General features: G+C 29.2%; 1 protein-coding gene and 1 pseudogene across 1 annotated transcript; both read right to left on the bottom strand.

Annotated features, from left to right (window-relative positions):
- Positions 1 to 5,067: 5,067 nt before the first annotated feature.
- Positions 5,068 to 10,275, bottom strand: LOC113560203. Its single transcript, XM_026965963.1, has 4 exons — positions 10,136 to 10,275; positions 7,639 to 7,836; positions 6,576 to 6,709; positions 5,068 to 5,318 (listed from the first exon to the last, which is right to left on the bottom strand). Exons 1-4 carry the CDS (start codon positions 10,254 to 10,256, stop codon positions 5,094 to 5,096), a joined length of 678 nt encoding a protein of 225 aa, XP_026821764.1. The 5' UTR covers positions 10,257 to 10,275; the 3' UTR covers positions 5,068 to 5,093.
- Positions 10,276 to 13,742: 3,467 nt separating this feature from the next.
- LOC113559691 lies at positions 13,743 to 16,040 on the bottom strand (annotated as a pseudogene).
- Between the last annotated feature and the right edge of the window lie 835 nt (positions 16,041 to 16,875).

The following is a 16,875-nucleotide window of genomic DNA, read 5'->3' as shown; positions in this document are numbered from 1 at the left end:
TATTATATAATATATATGTATAAGTTTTTGTGAGCACGATAATCAGTAGCACCAGACTTATTTTCCTTGTTAATCCTAAAAAGTTTTTTTATATTAAATGGGCCAAAGGCCACAGTGATGAAATAATTCTTCACGAGATCTGAACACTGTCGAACATATTATGTAAGTAAAATGTGCATCACCATATGAAACGCTTGCGCGTATTATTTTATTCTACCATATGCTGTATACTACAACTATATATATAAAGGTATTTCGAAAATGGTCTGTTTTAATCGTATTCCACTATTGAATAGATACAAGTTAGGTTAGATTAGTGACTTATCTTAGTGTTAGGCACATCTATAAGTTTCTCTCTGTATAAGTATCATTAATATTACGTGATTTTAGATTCGATTTGTGAAAACGGCCATCAAAATGTGTTAACTTGATATACTTTACGAATTCAAAATAATTTTTGATTGATCGTATTAATCTATAATATATCAATATTATAAATAACTTTAAACCTTGATGTTAAGAATAAGCTACATAGATAATTTTTTTTTATGAGCGTTTGAAAATTAGATTTAAAATAACTTATGACGAAATTAGATATATAAACGAAAACAACGATTTATCATCGTACAATTTTGTTAGTTTCTCACAATTCTAAAAAATAGTTTGCGGAAACTTAAAATATTCTACTGTCAATAATTACTAGGGCTGTATGCAAATACATATTTTTACTAAATTACTACGGAATAGATAAGTTATAAATAGAAAAGGCAACAAATACATTTTTATTTATATTCAAAGTAAGTTTTATATTATTAAATTCTTTAAATATGTTATTTACTCCTGTTGTTCGAACGCGGATATGCGTCCCGCCACCCGGTCAACCGGTTTCCCTAAGGTGGTGCGACTGTTAAGCGAAAGTTTGCAAAGTTGTCAACGCCGCCGCTCCGTGGCGCGTCGCATACTCGCAGCCTACACTACTGACCGGTTGTTCGTCGTCGCTCTCTTCTTTTTCGGCGTTCGGAGTGTTCGGACTTCTCAGGCCCTAACGCTTTCGTTTGTTTTATCGGTTTTCGCGTCATTCGCAATATTACGGCGTGATCGCTGTGTTAATCAGTTCGACCCCGTTCGAACGATACGTTTTTTTTCCAACGACAAATCGCACAAACCGCGTGGTTTCCGCGGTCCGACGTCGTCAAGCGAATATTAAAGTATTAAATTCGTGTTACTTGCGACAATATGGCGTGAATGCGTGATCGCTGTGTTTTTAATTAGTTCGAACCTCATTCGAACTACATGGTTCGCCGCCTACGATAAGTCGTACAAACCGCGCAGTTTCGAATGTTCGCGGATTCGACGTCGTTATCGTTACGCGAGAAATAACGATTCAATCCATTATTATTATTTTTGTCCGAAAAAATACATTAGAAGACACTCACCTACTTATTATTGTTATTTAAATTGTAATAATGTGTCCATTGGCGACTATACAGAAAGTTAGCAAAAACGTCGTCTCTGCGGCGCCACTGCAGACTTCGCCAAAATATATCTCATAATACATCCGTGTTGAAATAACACACCCTATTGTGGTGGTCAATTTTCGAACACAAGAATTAATATCGCGTACCATCCGTCCAGATGTATAAATGTGTATAGAAATACATACATTCTGCCGTTAGCTTAACATTTTTTCTTAAAAATATATTTTTTCACGTGTAGAAAAAAATAAAAATGCAGACTGTTTCATTATACAGATATATCTTGGATGTATATTAAACACGCCATCGGTTTTTCGTGTAATTGAAAATCATATAAATTGTTAATAACGGAATACAAACATAACAACGTATTATATTTTTGATATTCTGTAGGTCAGAAATGGTTATCATATAATATATAATATGTTTACGTTTCAATTTTTAAAGTATGTATAATAAAATCGTCTAGTGCAATTGGGTAATATCAATATATTTGTATCGTATACATGTTTAAATGGTTTTGTGAGCACGGTAATTAGTAGCACCAGACTAGTTTTTCAAATCCTAAAAAACGTTTTAAGCCAACGGCCACAGTGATGAGATAATTCTCTACGAGATCTGAAAACTTTCGAATATAATATGTTGTATGTATATTATACAGGTATTATGAATAGTGAAGACTATAGAGATATTTCTAGTCTTAATGATGGGTATTTAACTTTTATCTAAAGTGATTGTGGCTCGTCTGAAAAACCCTATGGGCTATGGTATAGTCGACATGGTCGTGAAAAAGCAACTCAATCTGATATGCGTTATCGGTTGGTGTTTGTCATTTGACAGTTGTACCTGTTCTTATATACTCTACCAGACAGCAGTTATTATTATTTTATATTTATTTCATTGCGTACGGAATTTCAACAGTCAACATATTTTGTCTTAGGTAAGTATGATAATAGTTAAATTAAAATGCCTAAAAAATCTTACAAGTTAGTCAACGAATCGAGTAGAAGTCAACAATTCCATAAGTTTCGCTCATTATATATTAAAAATAATTCCAACATTAGTAGTAGTAACAGTAATAGTAACATAACTTATTGTAATTTGACTAATACTAGTCAGATCACTAGTAGTTCCATTCCAATAACTCCAAATATAATATAATATATAATGTAGGTAATGAATATAATATATTTATAATATATATAATAATACTCACCAGTTATATTTTTAATTTTCTTTGATGATACATGATGTACATTTTATGTTTAAAGTTTATTTTATTATTTTTATATTGGATTATAAAATATAAATATAAATAAAAATATTGATATTCCAATAGGTTATTTAATGATCAATATTTTATATCTATATTCTTTAAAATGTGTACGCTATATGTGAGTCAATAAATAATTATTTTAGTTGCATTTGTTTGATTAATTTTAATAACCGCACATATTTCAAAATCATTGTTAAAATACATATTTAAAAAGATAATTTTTTATTATATTATATAATATAATTATAATTTTTTTATTGACTTGTAATGATTGCTTGCTAAACACCAGAAGATAATAATAATTATTATTATCATTGGGTTAAAATATTCACTGAATATTTAAAATTATTAATAACTGAACATTAACTAACATAATGATAATATTGATGTTGTTAAGATAATATGAAATCAGCAGCCAAATAATTTTGTAGTAATTTTACAGTAACCTGTACAAATATTATCATAGCATTTATGAAATGTTTTACTAAATGTTAGTGTTTTATAATTAACAGCCTTAAACTATTTCAAGAATATTATTTTTCTGTCTGAGATATAACACATTTACAATAATCTTAGTTTAATTGTTTGTTTAAGTATCCACATAACACAATAAAAGTGGATAATTTGAATTCTTATTTTATTTATCATGTAGTAGTCAATAATATTACTTAATTGTATTTGTTTATTGCATTCTACGTTTAGTACTTTTATTAGTTTAAGTTGAAATATTATTTTTAAGTCTCCCAAATTTGATTATCTAAAAAAACAAAAATATTCAAACCAATAAAAGTATCAATGTATATATTGATATAAGTGATTTCATAAATGAATGTTTTGTAATGATTATGAAATTGCATTGGATTTGTTCGCAATATGTCTAATATCATTTGGAGAAAATTCTATTAAGCGTTTTACTTTTTTTGCTGCTAATTTACGTTTTTTATACTTTTATTTACATTTAATTATTTTTGTGATGTATGTATTATAAGTTACAGAGCTGTGGTCTTTCCTCCTGCTGTATGTGCAAAAGTGGTAAAACAGCATAGATAGAGTTATTTTTTTGTAATAGAAACAGATAATAATTTAGCATAATATATTTAATTGGCCACAATGCCACATGTTCCTATGTGAAAGTCTTGCGACTTGAAAGGTGCCTAAATATGATCATGAACATGGAAGAGAGTAAAATAATTTTTTGATCAAATATTCATAACCAACAACGACATAATCATTAATATCTTTTGAATTATACATCAAAGCTGTCTGGAAGAAATTTTATTTTCAGTATGTATAAGCCTCTAAAGTATTACGAGTGATATTTATATTTGTAACACCTTATATTTTTATTTTTAAATACTATTGCAATACAATAATTAATAATAATGCAATTGATGAAGTTGAATTGAAATGGAATAATAGATTCAAAACTTAATTGGTGGTATTTAAATCATTATTATTAATAGTATTAATTATTTTCTTGATATCTGATTTCAAAATTATTTTCAGGGTGGAATGATGCATTATCAACAATAGGCGCATTTATAATATTATGATTATGATTATTTTCTGAACTAGTATTAAGAACATTAAAAAACAACATATTTTCTACATTTTTTTCTTCTTTTAAATACTACACAACAATAACTGCCTTGTGGATATATCATTTACTGGGCGTAAATCCTTAATAAATATAATAATATATTAATATTATAAATTGGGAGGAGTTAATGAGTTAATTACCTATTTGTTTATTTTACAAAAACATTTTTCAATAAAAACCTAACTTATTAAATTTTAAACTATGTATATAATAACAAATAGCAAACACTTAAATGCTAGACTAATGTTATGATAAAATTAACATCACAATAATTTTGACGATATTGCAGTGCATACATATTAATAATTACAGGTATACCGGTATGGGATCAAATACCTACATGCCAGTTATACAAATTACTTGTATTTTGTATGATTTTAATTTTTGATTTAGGTATCGAGGTCAGACTTCGAAATTGTTAAAAGTGAACTATGTTCTGTATGTGTTCTTCTATATACAACTTATAACAGAAAATGTCTTCAACAGAAGTCAGAAACAATTTTGTGTTTTCATGTCATTTATTTGAGTAATTTAATTAATGAGATATGTGTACATAAATGTATAAGAATAAGAAACATTACAAATTAAAAATTCTTATATCTAGCTTAAAAAGTAAAAAAAAAAAAAAAAAAAAAATGAATATGCAAACACAGACCATGTAGGTATATTAACTTTTTGGTTTTTGATAATAATAGATTTATAGAGGGAGGATAATAATATATTTATATAGGGAGGTACAGAGTCACCCTAATGCACACATGTCACTTAATAAATCATATTCTAGAAATTCTGGAAATGGATTCGGTACCCAATGTTTAGCAAATATAAGAGCTAGAGAACCATTTGTTGAATATCCATTTGGTACTCCATAACCGTCGTAGCTCAACATCTGTGGCAGACCATCACACCATTCATCCGCACTAATCAACACCTTGATTGTTCCTAGTTCATTGAGTATTTTGTACAACTGCAGTAAGTGAACAAAAAGATAAAAATAGATTAACCACAGTAACGTATAACATGTATACATTATGCATATTATATATAAGCACTCCGAGAACCAACCCTATCCCCAAACATTAACATCAATACATCATTATGTCTAGGACTACAGCAGTTTTTATTTGGCGTTAGTTAAATCATTAGTGATACATATAGTAGTATAATGACAAAGATGAATAATGATCATTGAAAATTGATCAATTATATAATTTATAGTAATTTGAAGTATTTTCCTGTTAACTATTTCTTTTTAAAAGGCTAAATTAATAAGTGAATGGTGTTCGCTAAAGATTGGCTGATTATTGAACACCAAAATATCTAACATGATGCATACATTTATTAATTAAATATATATATATACGTAATGCAAACGATCAAACTGTCAAATAACGTTTGAGTTTGATTGTTTTTATACACGAGATTCTTTATGATTTAATTATACTTCATGCCACGAGAATGCGACCGTAACCCACACATCGATAGTAGTGATCGCGAGCGCTGCTAGCCATAACAAATGCATTGCGTTCCCACGTAATTCATTAAGTTCATAACACTTATAAAATCTTTGTAAATAATTAAAAATTTACCTGAATTTTTTTAAAGTTATGATATTATTATAATACCTGCTTGTTTTGTATAATCGTCCAAAAATACGCTAGTTCAAAATAAATAGTGAAATCAATGTCATTAATACTCATTATTACCACTACGTATAGATAGACAAATGTCAACAACGTCTCTCAGTGATGGCGGTTGGTCGGTTTCCGATTGGTTTGGTTTGATGTATAGAAGCGGGACAAGTTTTTACGGTCGTTCTCTCGTGGCGCGGCGGATTATTATAGGTGTCTAAAGTTTATAGTTGAGTTAAGTTTAGGGAGGTAAAATTTGAACATTGTTATTGATGGTTAATGGTATTTAATTTACGAATTTATGATAAGAATAATACGAGCTTATTAAACGTATTTAGGGTTTTTAATATAATTTTTAACGTGGACATTTTGATCTCTGAAAGTACGAAATATTTTAGAATTATCTATATATACATATAATATGTATTATCAACAACCATACACGTACAAATGACAATCGCGTTGTGGTTTGTATGCATCATTCTACTACCCTAATATTAATAAATTAAAATAAATTATTATTATTTTTTATTATAATAAATGATTCAATTAATATTGAATCTGTATGGTATGCCTAAACATAGTATACTCACGCTACATCTATAGTCATTTTTTTTTGTACTCTGGATATATAGTTGGACATACCAGCCTTCAATATTTCCATTCTCTATGAATGGATGTTTTGATGAACACTGAAACGTGTAGCTTCTTCTATTTTTTAGAAGTACTAGAACAAAACAATTACATGAGTAATGAGCAGTCTTGTAAAAAATACTTTTTTAAAAATTATTAAAATACCAACACTAGTATTAAAAATATTTTTAAAACACTTATAAAATAATGTATTTTATGAACACTCACAAAGTATTTGAATACAAATATAAGTAATTTTTTTAATTTTTTCAAATCTACATACCTAAACCATACGTAATACTGTAAATTTTAAAAATATTACAATCAATTTAATCTCTAAAGATTTTTAGAGATAATAACATGTTAGTCAAAACAGTTAAAAAATGTTCTTTTATAGTCATTTTTTTTTTTATATTTAAAATTTTACTATTTATTTTTATAAGAAATTGATAAAACTGATTTCTTTATAACATTTTAATACAAGTAATTAAATTTTGTTAATAATACTTCAAAATGTATTTAAATATTAGTCTCCAAAAACTGGTATTCTAATATCTTACAAGACTGGTAATGAGTATAATGGATTTAATAGTACCTATTATTAATACTTAATTTTTATGGGATCTATTTTTGTGATATTATAGTGTTTTGGTATTTCTACCAGCATGATTTTATATTATTAAGTTATAAAAATGGGCTCGAAAATTGTATATAATATGTATTATTTGAGGATATTTATAAGTCAATTGATGCTAAAATTTACGATTGATTATGATTTATAAACAACATGGTCTTGAAGGCTAAAATCACTAAAAAAAAGAAAGAAATAAGTAAATGCTTAATTGTATTTTTGGAAACTACTTTTGGAACGGACGTGATCATCTATGCCAGTTTTGGTGATATCAAAAGGTAATTGTTCGTGTATTTCATTATGTAAGAGAGATGTCTAAAGAGTCACAGACGCAGCATAGAGCCCGCCCCTCACCATTGTACTGCAACAATATAATAATTCATTATACTTACCCACTTTTTGGTGACCTTTAACGCTATAATCGATATCGCCCAGCAACATTTCAAACGCTGGTACATTATCGCCAATGTCTGCTCGCATAGAAGCACATCCACCTACTGGTGGATTTAAACTGCCCAACACCATCACTTTAAATTGTTCGTCTGGTGATCCGAATGGTGGACAGGAATCTTTGATTCTATCCACGATGACTATATACACAAGACGAATACCACATTAAATATAAGAATATTATACTGTATGTTTATACAATATTGTTATTGCGCTTTCATACATGGTCGTCTAAGTGAGACGACGATTAGGTGATAGGTATTTATAATGTTTAGATATTATTATGACAGCAGTAAATCGTCGTTGTACGGACGATCACTGTGCCTGTCAAATTACACTTGATTATTTTTAATCAAGATTTCCAAAAGAAACCTGGTACAGTGAATTCGACTTGGTTAATTCGTCAATATTGTAAACGATAAAATGTCAGGTACAACTAAGTATAATAATAGATTAAATCTGATTAAACTTAATTGATATTTTATTTTTATTCGATTAACATTGAAATATAATAAGGTTATTAATTTTTTAATAATTAATAAATATATTTTTTAATTTTTCAATTAGTAAAAATGTGATTTTATATGAACCATCATTAAGCTGCCGTTTTCGTTTATCTGGCAGTAGCATGGTCTGATAGCTATCAGATTACTGAGATTCTACTGTATATATACTCAGCTATTTATATCTTCCTATTCAATCATACAATTTTTATATATTATCTGTATATCTATAAACATTATAGATTCTGAAGTTAATGAAAATAATTCAGCAAATTAATACATCAATCAAACCAAACACTAAAATAATTAATCATGATGCCCAATTTCAGTCATCTTCTCCAAAAAAAAGTAAACCAATAATTGAAAGCAAGCCTAATGGTTGATCCCATCTTCCATTAAAGTATCAGTTTCAGGTACCTAATTATATTTATTATAATGGTAATACAAATTAAAAAGGATGTATTAATGTATTATATATTAAAATGTTAATTAAATATTTTCATGTTGGTGATCTTGAAAAAAAGTATTCTAAACAATGTTTTCCTTAAAAAATTAAATGCCAAAGGCAATATATTTTAATAATACACATAATATAATATATTTTACTATGAATTGGATAAATGTGACAAATCAAATTTTTGTAAAATAATTATTTTAATTTAAATGGTTTATATCATAATATATGTTAAGTAATAACTAGCATTTAATTTGTTATTACAGATTCACAAAAGATTCTAAAAGCCATATTTAAAAAATATTATATATTTACAAACTGATATAAAACATATTGAAATAAAGCAAAATTAAATATTAAATAAATTAGAATCGATTGAATCAAATTATGGAAATAATAACATACAGAATGATATAATTAATGTTAATGAATTACAAGAGTGCAATTTTCCAATAGATGATTTTTATAATTTAAATATTATAGACCAAATTAATACAAATTTAAATTTAAAAAAATGATTGATGTCTTTAGTGGTAAAATATACCATTATTTTTTAATGTTTAATATTTTATAATATAAAATTATAAATTATTATTTAGTTTACAAATTGTTTAACTTTATACCTACTAGAATATGAAACTTATTGATACTCGTATTCCCTCCTATATAAGGTACATAATAGTTTATATTTTAAAAACAAATATCAATTTTCTGTAGTAATTACTTAAATTATTGTAGTTATTTCACTTTAAACTAGTAGTTAAAGTAGTTGTACAGTATGTTTAATATGTATTATAACATTTATATTCCTTTCATTTTAGGTTCAATATTTATCATATTTGGGAGGTAATAACAATAATTGTGTTACAAAGAGAATGCTGATGAAATTATTTACTAAAAATTTAGTATCTCTATTCTCATATAATGGTAAAAAAGGAAAAAAGAAATTTTGCAATCTGATTATTTGTTATTATTTTTAGTAAGATTATTAATTGAATATTATTTCTTCACATTTAAATAAGTGTATTATAGTTATTTATCATTATTTTATAAATGCTGTAAAATGTCAATCTAAATTTATGAATGTTTCACAAAATGAATTTGACTTTAACCAACTTTCAATATTTATTAAATATGTATTAATTAAAACTTAATGTTGATTAAATATATATTGTTTAATATCAAATGTTAAATAAAATTTTGTTTAATATATATTTGTTATGTGGGTATTATATCATTATTATTACTATTAGTGGAATAAAAGTGTGAAATATTAGATTGAAAAAATACTTATGTTGTAAAATGTAACAATCACAGTAGAAAAAATATAAGAAATTAAAAACAAATTAATAAAATATAAAATTAAATTAAATAATAACATTATTGGTAATGGTGAGATAAAGTAAGAAGTCTTAACTATAAATAAAATGTTCATGCACCAAATATAAATATTTTATAACGATAAAAATTATAATTTTTCACCTTGTGTATCCGGGAGCTCTTGTTCTGGTTTTGTCTGTGGAAAGGTACCAGGTACATCGTAAATCGCTTGTATGCGATAAGTGACCGCAAGTAGCAAAAATAAAGTTGTCATTGACGCCATCCTGTTGTGGGTTTGAGAGTACGCGTAAAAATTCTACAGGAAAACAAGTCGACTATTGAGACAGAAATGGTGATCGGCGCTCCTGCGCGCCCTCTTTTATGCCCTATCGTCGGCGGCGGCGGTTTCTACGGCGTTGGTGTGGTGGACGGTGGTGGTGGCTACCACCACCGGTTGCGCGTCCAAGGCCTATTAGACCAGGAAACACCACCCCACCACCTAGACCAGCATTGCGAACAAATACAGACATACGCACACAAACACTCGCACCAAAACACATACATACGGCGGAGTTTCGGCGACGGCGACCGTGTTTTATGCCCGGACAATATTGAATACGACAATACACGATGTATTCGAATGGATATTTTAATAAAAGATGAATATTTCGAAAAACGGAACGCATATCGACGCGTGACTGTATAGCGTTCACGTGAATTTTCTAAGATAATATATTATACCTTATAATCAGTGTTGAGATTAGATCAGTACTTTTTCTTTTATCCAGATAAAGATAAAAGATGACTACACTCAAATCTGTTTGGCGGACAAGTAATTTGGGGTACCGCGGTTGCGGTGTAAGTTTTGCCAACCGGCCCAATACACTTGCCGCCTAAATGTCGTTGAATTGACTCCGTGTGTAGAAGGTTTTGAAGGCTAGACAGGCGTGGAGGTAGAAAAAATTATTGAACACGCATTTTGTGTCGGACGCGTGTGCGTCGAAAGTCGTTTATTATTGTCGAAATAAGTCGTTGACCAAAGTAAAATACGCGGGTGACTAGGCGTACAACGCTGGCAGTTTCGTCGGGTGCTCGATGCTCGGGCGTGCGGTAATTGCGTCGGGGCGCAAGCGAGCTCGTACGGTAATTGTGAGCGATTGCGCGAGAGCCGTCGAGTTCGTGTCGCGAGACCGGGAACATCATGGACGTGTTCACTGACGGAAAGAGAGCGGGTCGAAGCCTGGTTCGAGTAAAAGTGCTCGTTCGTTGCGGAATCGCAATATGTAACGGGTTCGTGCGAGTCGTAGTGCGTGCCGTACATGTCGTGTCGGGGGTCATTACATTTCGAATTTGCGATCGTCGGTTCGCGTCGGTGGTTTAAATGCTCGGTCAAACGTCGTGATCAAAGAGGAAGAGCTTATCTTCGCGATCGGCGTCGTAGCCTTTCGCGCGTATGGCGCGGAGTGGTGGACGCGATCGCTGCGTAGTGTCGATAGATAGGTACATACATGAAAATTCACAATGGTCGCATACAAGTCAAAATATCAAAACAAATATAATTTAAATAATTATGAACGAATAAAGTAAGGTAAAATCCACGTATTCATAATGATAACATCGAATGACGGATCGACCGGTCAAGTGGTGACAATCGGTGTCGCCACATCTCTCTAGAATCTAGATAAGGATAAAAGAAATAACAATGAATAACAATACTGCATGAGAGTACACTAGGATAATATGATATAAATACTGTTTATTGTAGCATTCTCGTATTTCATTAATGATGAAACATTTATAACCATAATACACTGTCATTATTTATTACTTCAGTTTACTGCTAACATTGAAATATATAATTGCAATATTTTTGAATAAAAAATAAAGTACCATTTCAACTTGTTAATGTTATGTAAGTGGTGGATAATTGTATGATATAAACGTACATCTAAATGATTTAATTATTTGAGATATACAGATGACTTAGTAAGACATACACAGACCAGTTGTTTTGCTCAAAAACATGCCTTACAGAAAAAATTTTCACACATTGTAATCATATTTTGGTAATATTTTGTTAAGAAAGAGAAAAACTTCTTACGAACTCATTTAATTATGACTTACAAAAAACAAATTATATTATCTATGGAACTTTTTAAAATAGCATAAAAGTAGATAGTTACCTATATTCATAGTATTCATACTATGACGCACCATAATAGTACTTCGGCAGACAATTTATTTTTATAACACTAAACTTATAATACGTATAATACGCAGTACGGCGTCGGACAGTTGGGGAGCTGTATTTCTCCGTTGGATACTATATAAATACATAACACACGGCACTGCAGAATCTTTACATTTTTTGTTTTATTGTTTCTTTAACCCTTGTCTGCAGCGATAAGTAAAAAAAATAATTTTACTTTTGTAGTTTCTATAAATAATGTGCAGGGACGTCTTGTTGGTGGTTGGTATGGACAATGGACATGTTCTTACTTTAGTAGTTTTGTATATAGTATTTTAGATATTGTGTTATTGATGCATTATAATGCAGTGTATTTCGTATAGATAAATTTACAAAAGACGAGTGGGATAAGAAATGAAACGAAATTGAAAACATATTTGGTTGGGTTGTTGTAGCCGACCCACCGAACAAAAGCTAATTTTCTCTAAAGCCGGATATCGTATAAATGTCTGGAGGGATAATCGATTATTTATAGAAATAACTAATAATACTGCATTATTTGGAATTTAAATTTTGTATTTAGACTGGAAACATGTATTTTAATGAAACTCATAATAGGTATAACTGTGCTATAAATATATTTTAATATATTTTATACAAGATTTTCAAAAAGTGTAGAAACGGTCTATTTTTTTCTTCGTTATTGAACATTTTAAATATTAACGAGAAGTCTATAATTAATATTTGGGAATACTTTTCTAAATTATTATTTTACATGCTAGAGTTATAAACTTTTCATTTTTTGTTTTACATATTGTATAAAAATAATAATAAGTACCTATACAGTTTAAATATTAGTTTATTTTGAAAACTTTTTGCAATACAATAGTACCATACAAAGTAAAATAATACTAAGGTGTTCTATAAAATTTTTAAATAGACAAAAAATACTCCCGATAAAAAATAAATTGTAATTATTTTTTGAAAATAAAAAGAATAAAAATTGGTAAAATTTATCATTTTAATACATCGTTATTGCCATGTTACACTCGTAATAAAATATTATTCTTCAAAAACGTGTTGTAATTGTTATAGTTTAGTTCAAATTTAGTTTATGTAATTATGTTATCAGAGGCGGATTTATCTTTTTTACGGCTGTATAGGCACCAACAATTTGCCGCCCCTAAAATAGGTGAACAAGTTAAAATACCTACTCTAAATATTAAATTTATAGACAATAGCAGTGGACATCCATTTGAATTTTAAACTACCTATGTTTTTATTTTGATTATTTTATTTAGCCTACTTTGAAAAATGTTAATGGATTTCCATTGAATTTTAATAAAATCCTACAATGATAATTTTTATTAATATTACAAAACTATAACTATTGTTAGGAGCATTAAGTAAAACACAACAAATTACAATTTATAATAATAAACTGTATTTTTATATAATACAAATTAAAAGGCATACAAAACAGATGTATAACTTTAACATCTTAACTAATGTATACTGCATATAAAATAAGGTAATTTAACTTTAAATGATGAAGTCTTGCTTTTATATTTGCAAATTATTTTATAAATCTTCATATGATAATGAAACAAGAAGACTTAACTCAATTGCTGGAATTGCCATGATGTTTCTTACCAACACGTTTAAAATCCATGGCTGTAGAATCTTACCATTGACATGCGATACGAGTACGTGGGTTGAGACATTTTAACCGGATTTGACTTTTACAACTACTATCAACAAATCTTCGTGAACACTGTATTTGCCCGTCGCTCCGACATCGAGTGCGGTAGGATGACTTGATAAAACGGTTTCTATGTCGATCGGAGCTATCTATGTACATTTATATAATAAATGTTATTATTTAAGTATATGTAATGGCGCGATTTAAAGAATATCACACGGTTTTCGATCGAAATTCCAAATCGAATAGCTATTCGGTCCTTGTAAATCATCAACTCTTTAATCGGACCGACAATGATCAAACAGCAATCGTCCGTATAGTATCCAACATCACCGCTCCTGCACCAACCGTCCTCGTCGTACGGACGAATCGTTTTCTTCATGTCGCTGTTGACATATCCCATCATGTTGGACACCGATTTAATACGAATTTCGCCTTCAGTATTTGGCCAACACATTCGCCAGTTTCCAAGCTAACGATCAAAAACGACGTTTAAAACATAATTATTATTATTATTATTATTATTTAATAACCACGACACACAATTTTTTTTTCGACTAACTTTGATTTTTATACCAGCCGCTGGTCTCCCGACAGATCCGTCTCTGACGGTACTTATACCCGAATCCATCGACCAAACCGCTATAATACCCTGTTCAGATGCGCCGTACCCTTGTTTGATCGGTATTCTTCCCCGCAGTAAATCGTTTACCACTGTCACTTGTAAATCAGCTCGCATCGGAGACCCGCCAACTACGCATGTCGTTATACTCTGGGTATTATATTTGCCGTTTGACAGGACATCGTTTCATTGATAGTAGCTTCACCGGTCATTAAAAATGTTGGCTATATAACACATAAACATAGGTAAATCATGTCGTATAATAGGTATGATATTCTATTCTATGACGCACTATTATGTTACGCGTGTATATGTAAAGTATATATATATATATATATATATAGTATGTATTCGATTTAGCGTTATCTATAACCTAATTTTACATATAAAATATATTGTAACTTAAAAGATATAAGCGGTTATTAAATGTTGGTAGTAAAGTAGGAAAAAATAATAGTGTTTACTGCTTACTTTAAATTTGTCTATTGAATCAAGTCTTTGTTCAGTGGTTGAATTGGTCGAGAGAATAATAGACTTGGTTTGTCAAAATGAATACCGAACATCATTAATAAAATTTCCACGTACCAATATATAGGAGAAGTGATTATAAATTTGTTTTCAATAGGTCCTTCCATTAATGACCTTAAAATTAACCATATTTTTTTTTTAAACTCATGCATTGATCTCCCTGACTTATTTAATTTAAACACTCACCGCTTGAACGATATTAAAGCTGATTTCATAGCGTCGTCAGACAAATAAATTCCTTTCGGTGTTCCTGTAGTACAACTCGAACATATAATAGCACATGGGCCAATTGGATTTTTTGTATTTATCGGACGGGCAAACAAAATTTGTTCCGCCGCGACAACGACGGTACACGAATAGGTAGTAAAGCTATCACGAACCATGGTAGAAATCTTCAATATCGATTGATGCGTAATACTATATTTAATACATCTGTTATTGTACTCATACTAAGCGTATTGCAAAATAATACGCATGGTTTGGACTCGTCGATGAGCGCTATAAAGACATCTATAAAACATCGTTAATGACAAATCAAACTATATAATATTGTACGAAATCAAATCATTACCATTACTTTTTCTTAAACCGTGATCCAACGCAGCTATAGTCGGTCCGATCAAAATCCCAGCTAACATAACTACTTGCGCTTCGTACTAGCCATAGTCTGTAATCATCACGACGTCTCCGTGTCCAAAACCATGACTTTTAAATGCAGTAACTGTTGCATAAACGTCTTTTCAAATTTGGATAATCATACTCGTCTTTTGTAGAACAGTCGATCTGCATACATGGATTTGATAATCATTAAAACATATAAATACTAAAATACATAATAGGTATATATTAATATTTTGTTAGAAATGTATGTAACGATTTATTTATGTTATGCCTAAGCATCGTAGAATTTAAAATAACTTAGAGTAAAATGACTTTCATTGTTATTTTATTGATCTTCAAATATTTCTGCTTTTGTTTTATTGTGCATAATCACTATTGGTCCAGATATGTGTATATTGAATGCCATTTTTTAAACGTTCACAAAGCTTACGAATAACTGCATGAAAATTTGAAACTACCCCATATTTATAGACAAACCGATTGCGTGTTTACATATTTTTGACCTGTGTACCTGTCGTTTTAGTATATTTAATACGTTTGCAAATATCATAATCTGTCTATTTGTTTAGTTATTATACATTTGAATTGATATTTCAGGATAATTAAGTGTATTCGGATGTAAATTCTTTTCGAAGGTCAGTGCTTCTATTAATGGTTTGCCGATCCTCAAATCTAGAAGTACATAGTGGAGTTCAGCAGTTGACACAACAACACAATACTTTTTCATTTGTTTACAATTTGACAGTTAAACATCCGTCAATTAAAATAGACTACTAAGTACGTTCCCATTATTATCGTTAACATAACCGATCAGATTCACGACATGACAGTATAAACTATAAGAGCATCTAACTTATTTAAGCATAGAATTGCATTTAAGCTATATCGTATAAAATAACTAATTATATAATATATTTTATTATTTTTATTACATTTTTATTTTATTAATGTTTTAAGTATTACAGGACTTGTGTGAAATATGTTTAACGAATCAAGAATATAAGCTATTACCTATATATAGTCAATAAAGACAGTGTATAGTAAATATCAAAGTTTAATGTTTTTTTTTTTATTATTATACTTTGACAATAGCTGGTAAACAGCATTCAATTATATATTCTAATACAAACATAATTTATCAAAAGAGAATGAAAGTCTAAAGAATAATCACACAATTATTTTTTTGTTCAGTATACTTTGACCTCTGAATACCTATTATATTAATAAGATGAGACACTGTA

Source organism: Rhopalosiphum maidis, chromosome 3, assembly GCF_003676215.2.
Source record: "Rhopalosiphum maidis isolate BTI-1 chromosome 3, ASM367621v3, whole genome shotgun sequence".
Lineage (NCBI taxonomy): Eukaryota > Metazoa > Arthropoda > Insecta > Hemiptera > Aphididae > Rhopalosiphum > Rhopalosiphum maidis.
Note: the sequence above shows the minus strand (reverse complement) of the source record. Positions and strands in the feature narration are given on the sequence as shown.

What these genes read in the sequence shown, in the direction of transcription:
- LOC113560203 (XM_026965963.1), bottom strand. Translation starts at nt 10,256, where the DNA reads ATGGCGTCAATGACAACTTTATTTTTGCTACTTGCGGTCACTTATCGC. An exon ending in AGAGCTCCCGGATACACAAG is followed by an intron (nt 7,837 to 10,135) that starts GTGAAAAATTAT and finishes TTGTGTATATAG; the next exon opens with TCATCGTGGATAGAATCAAA. An exon ending in AAAATGACTATAGATGTAGC is followed by an intron (nt 5,319 to 6,575) that starts GTGAGTATACTA and finishes CACTTACTGCAG; the next exon opens with TTGTACAAAATACTCAATGA.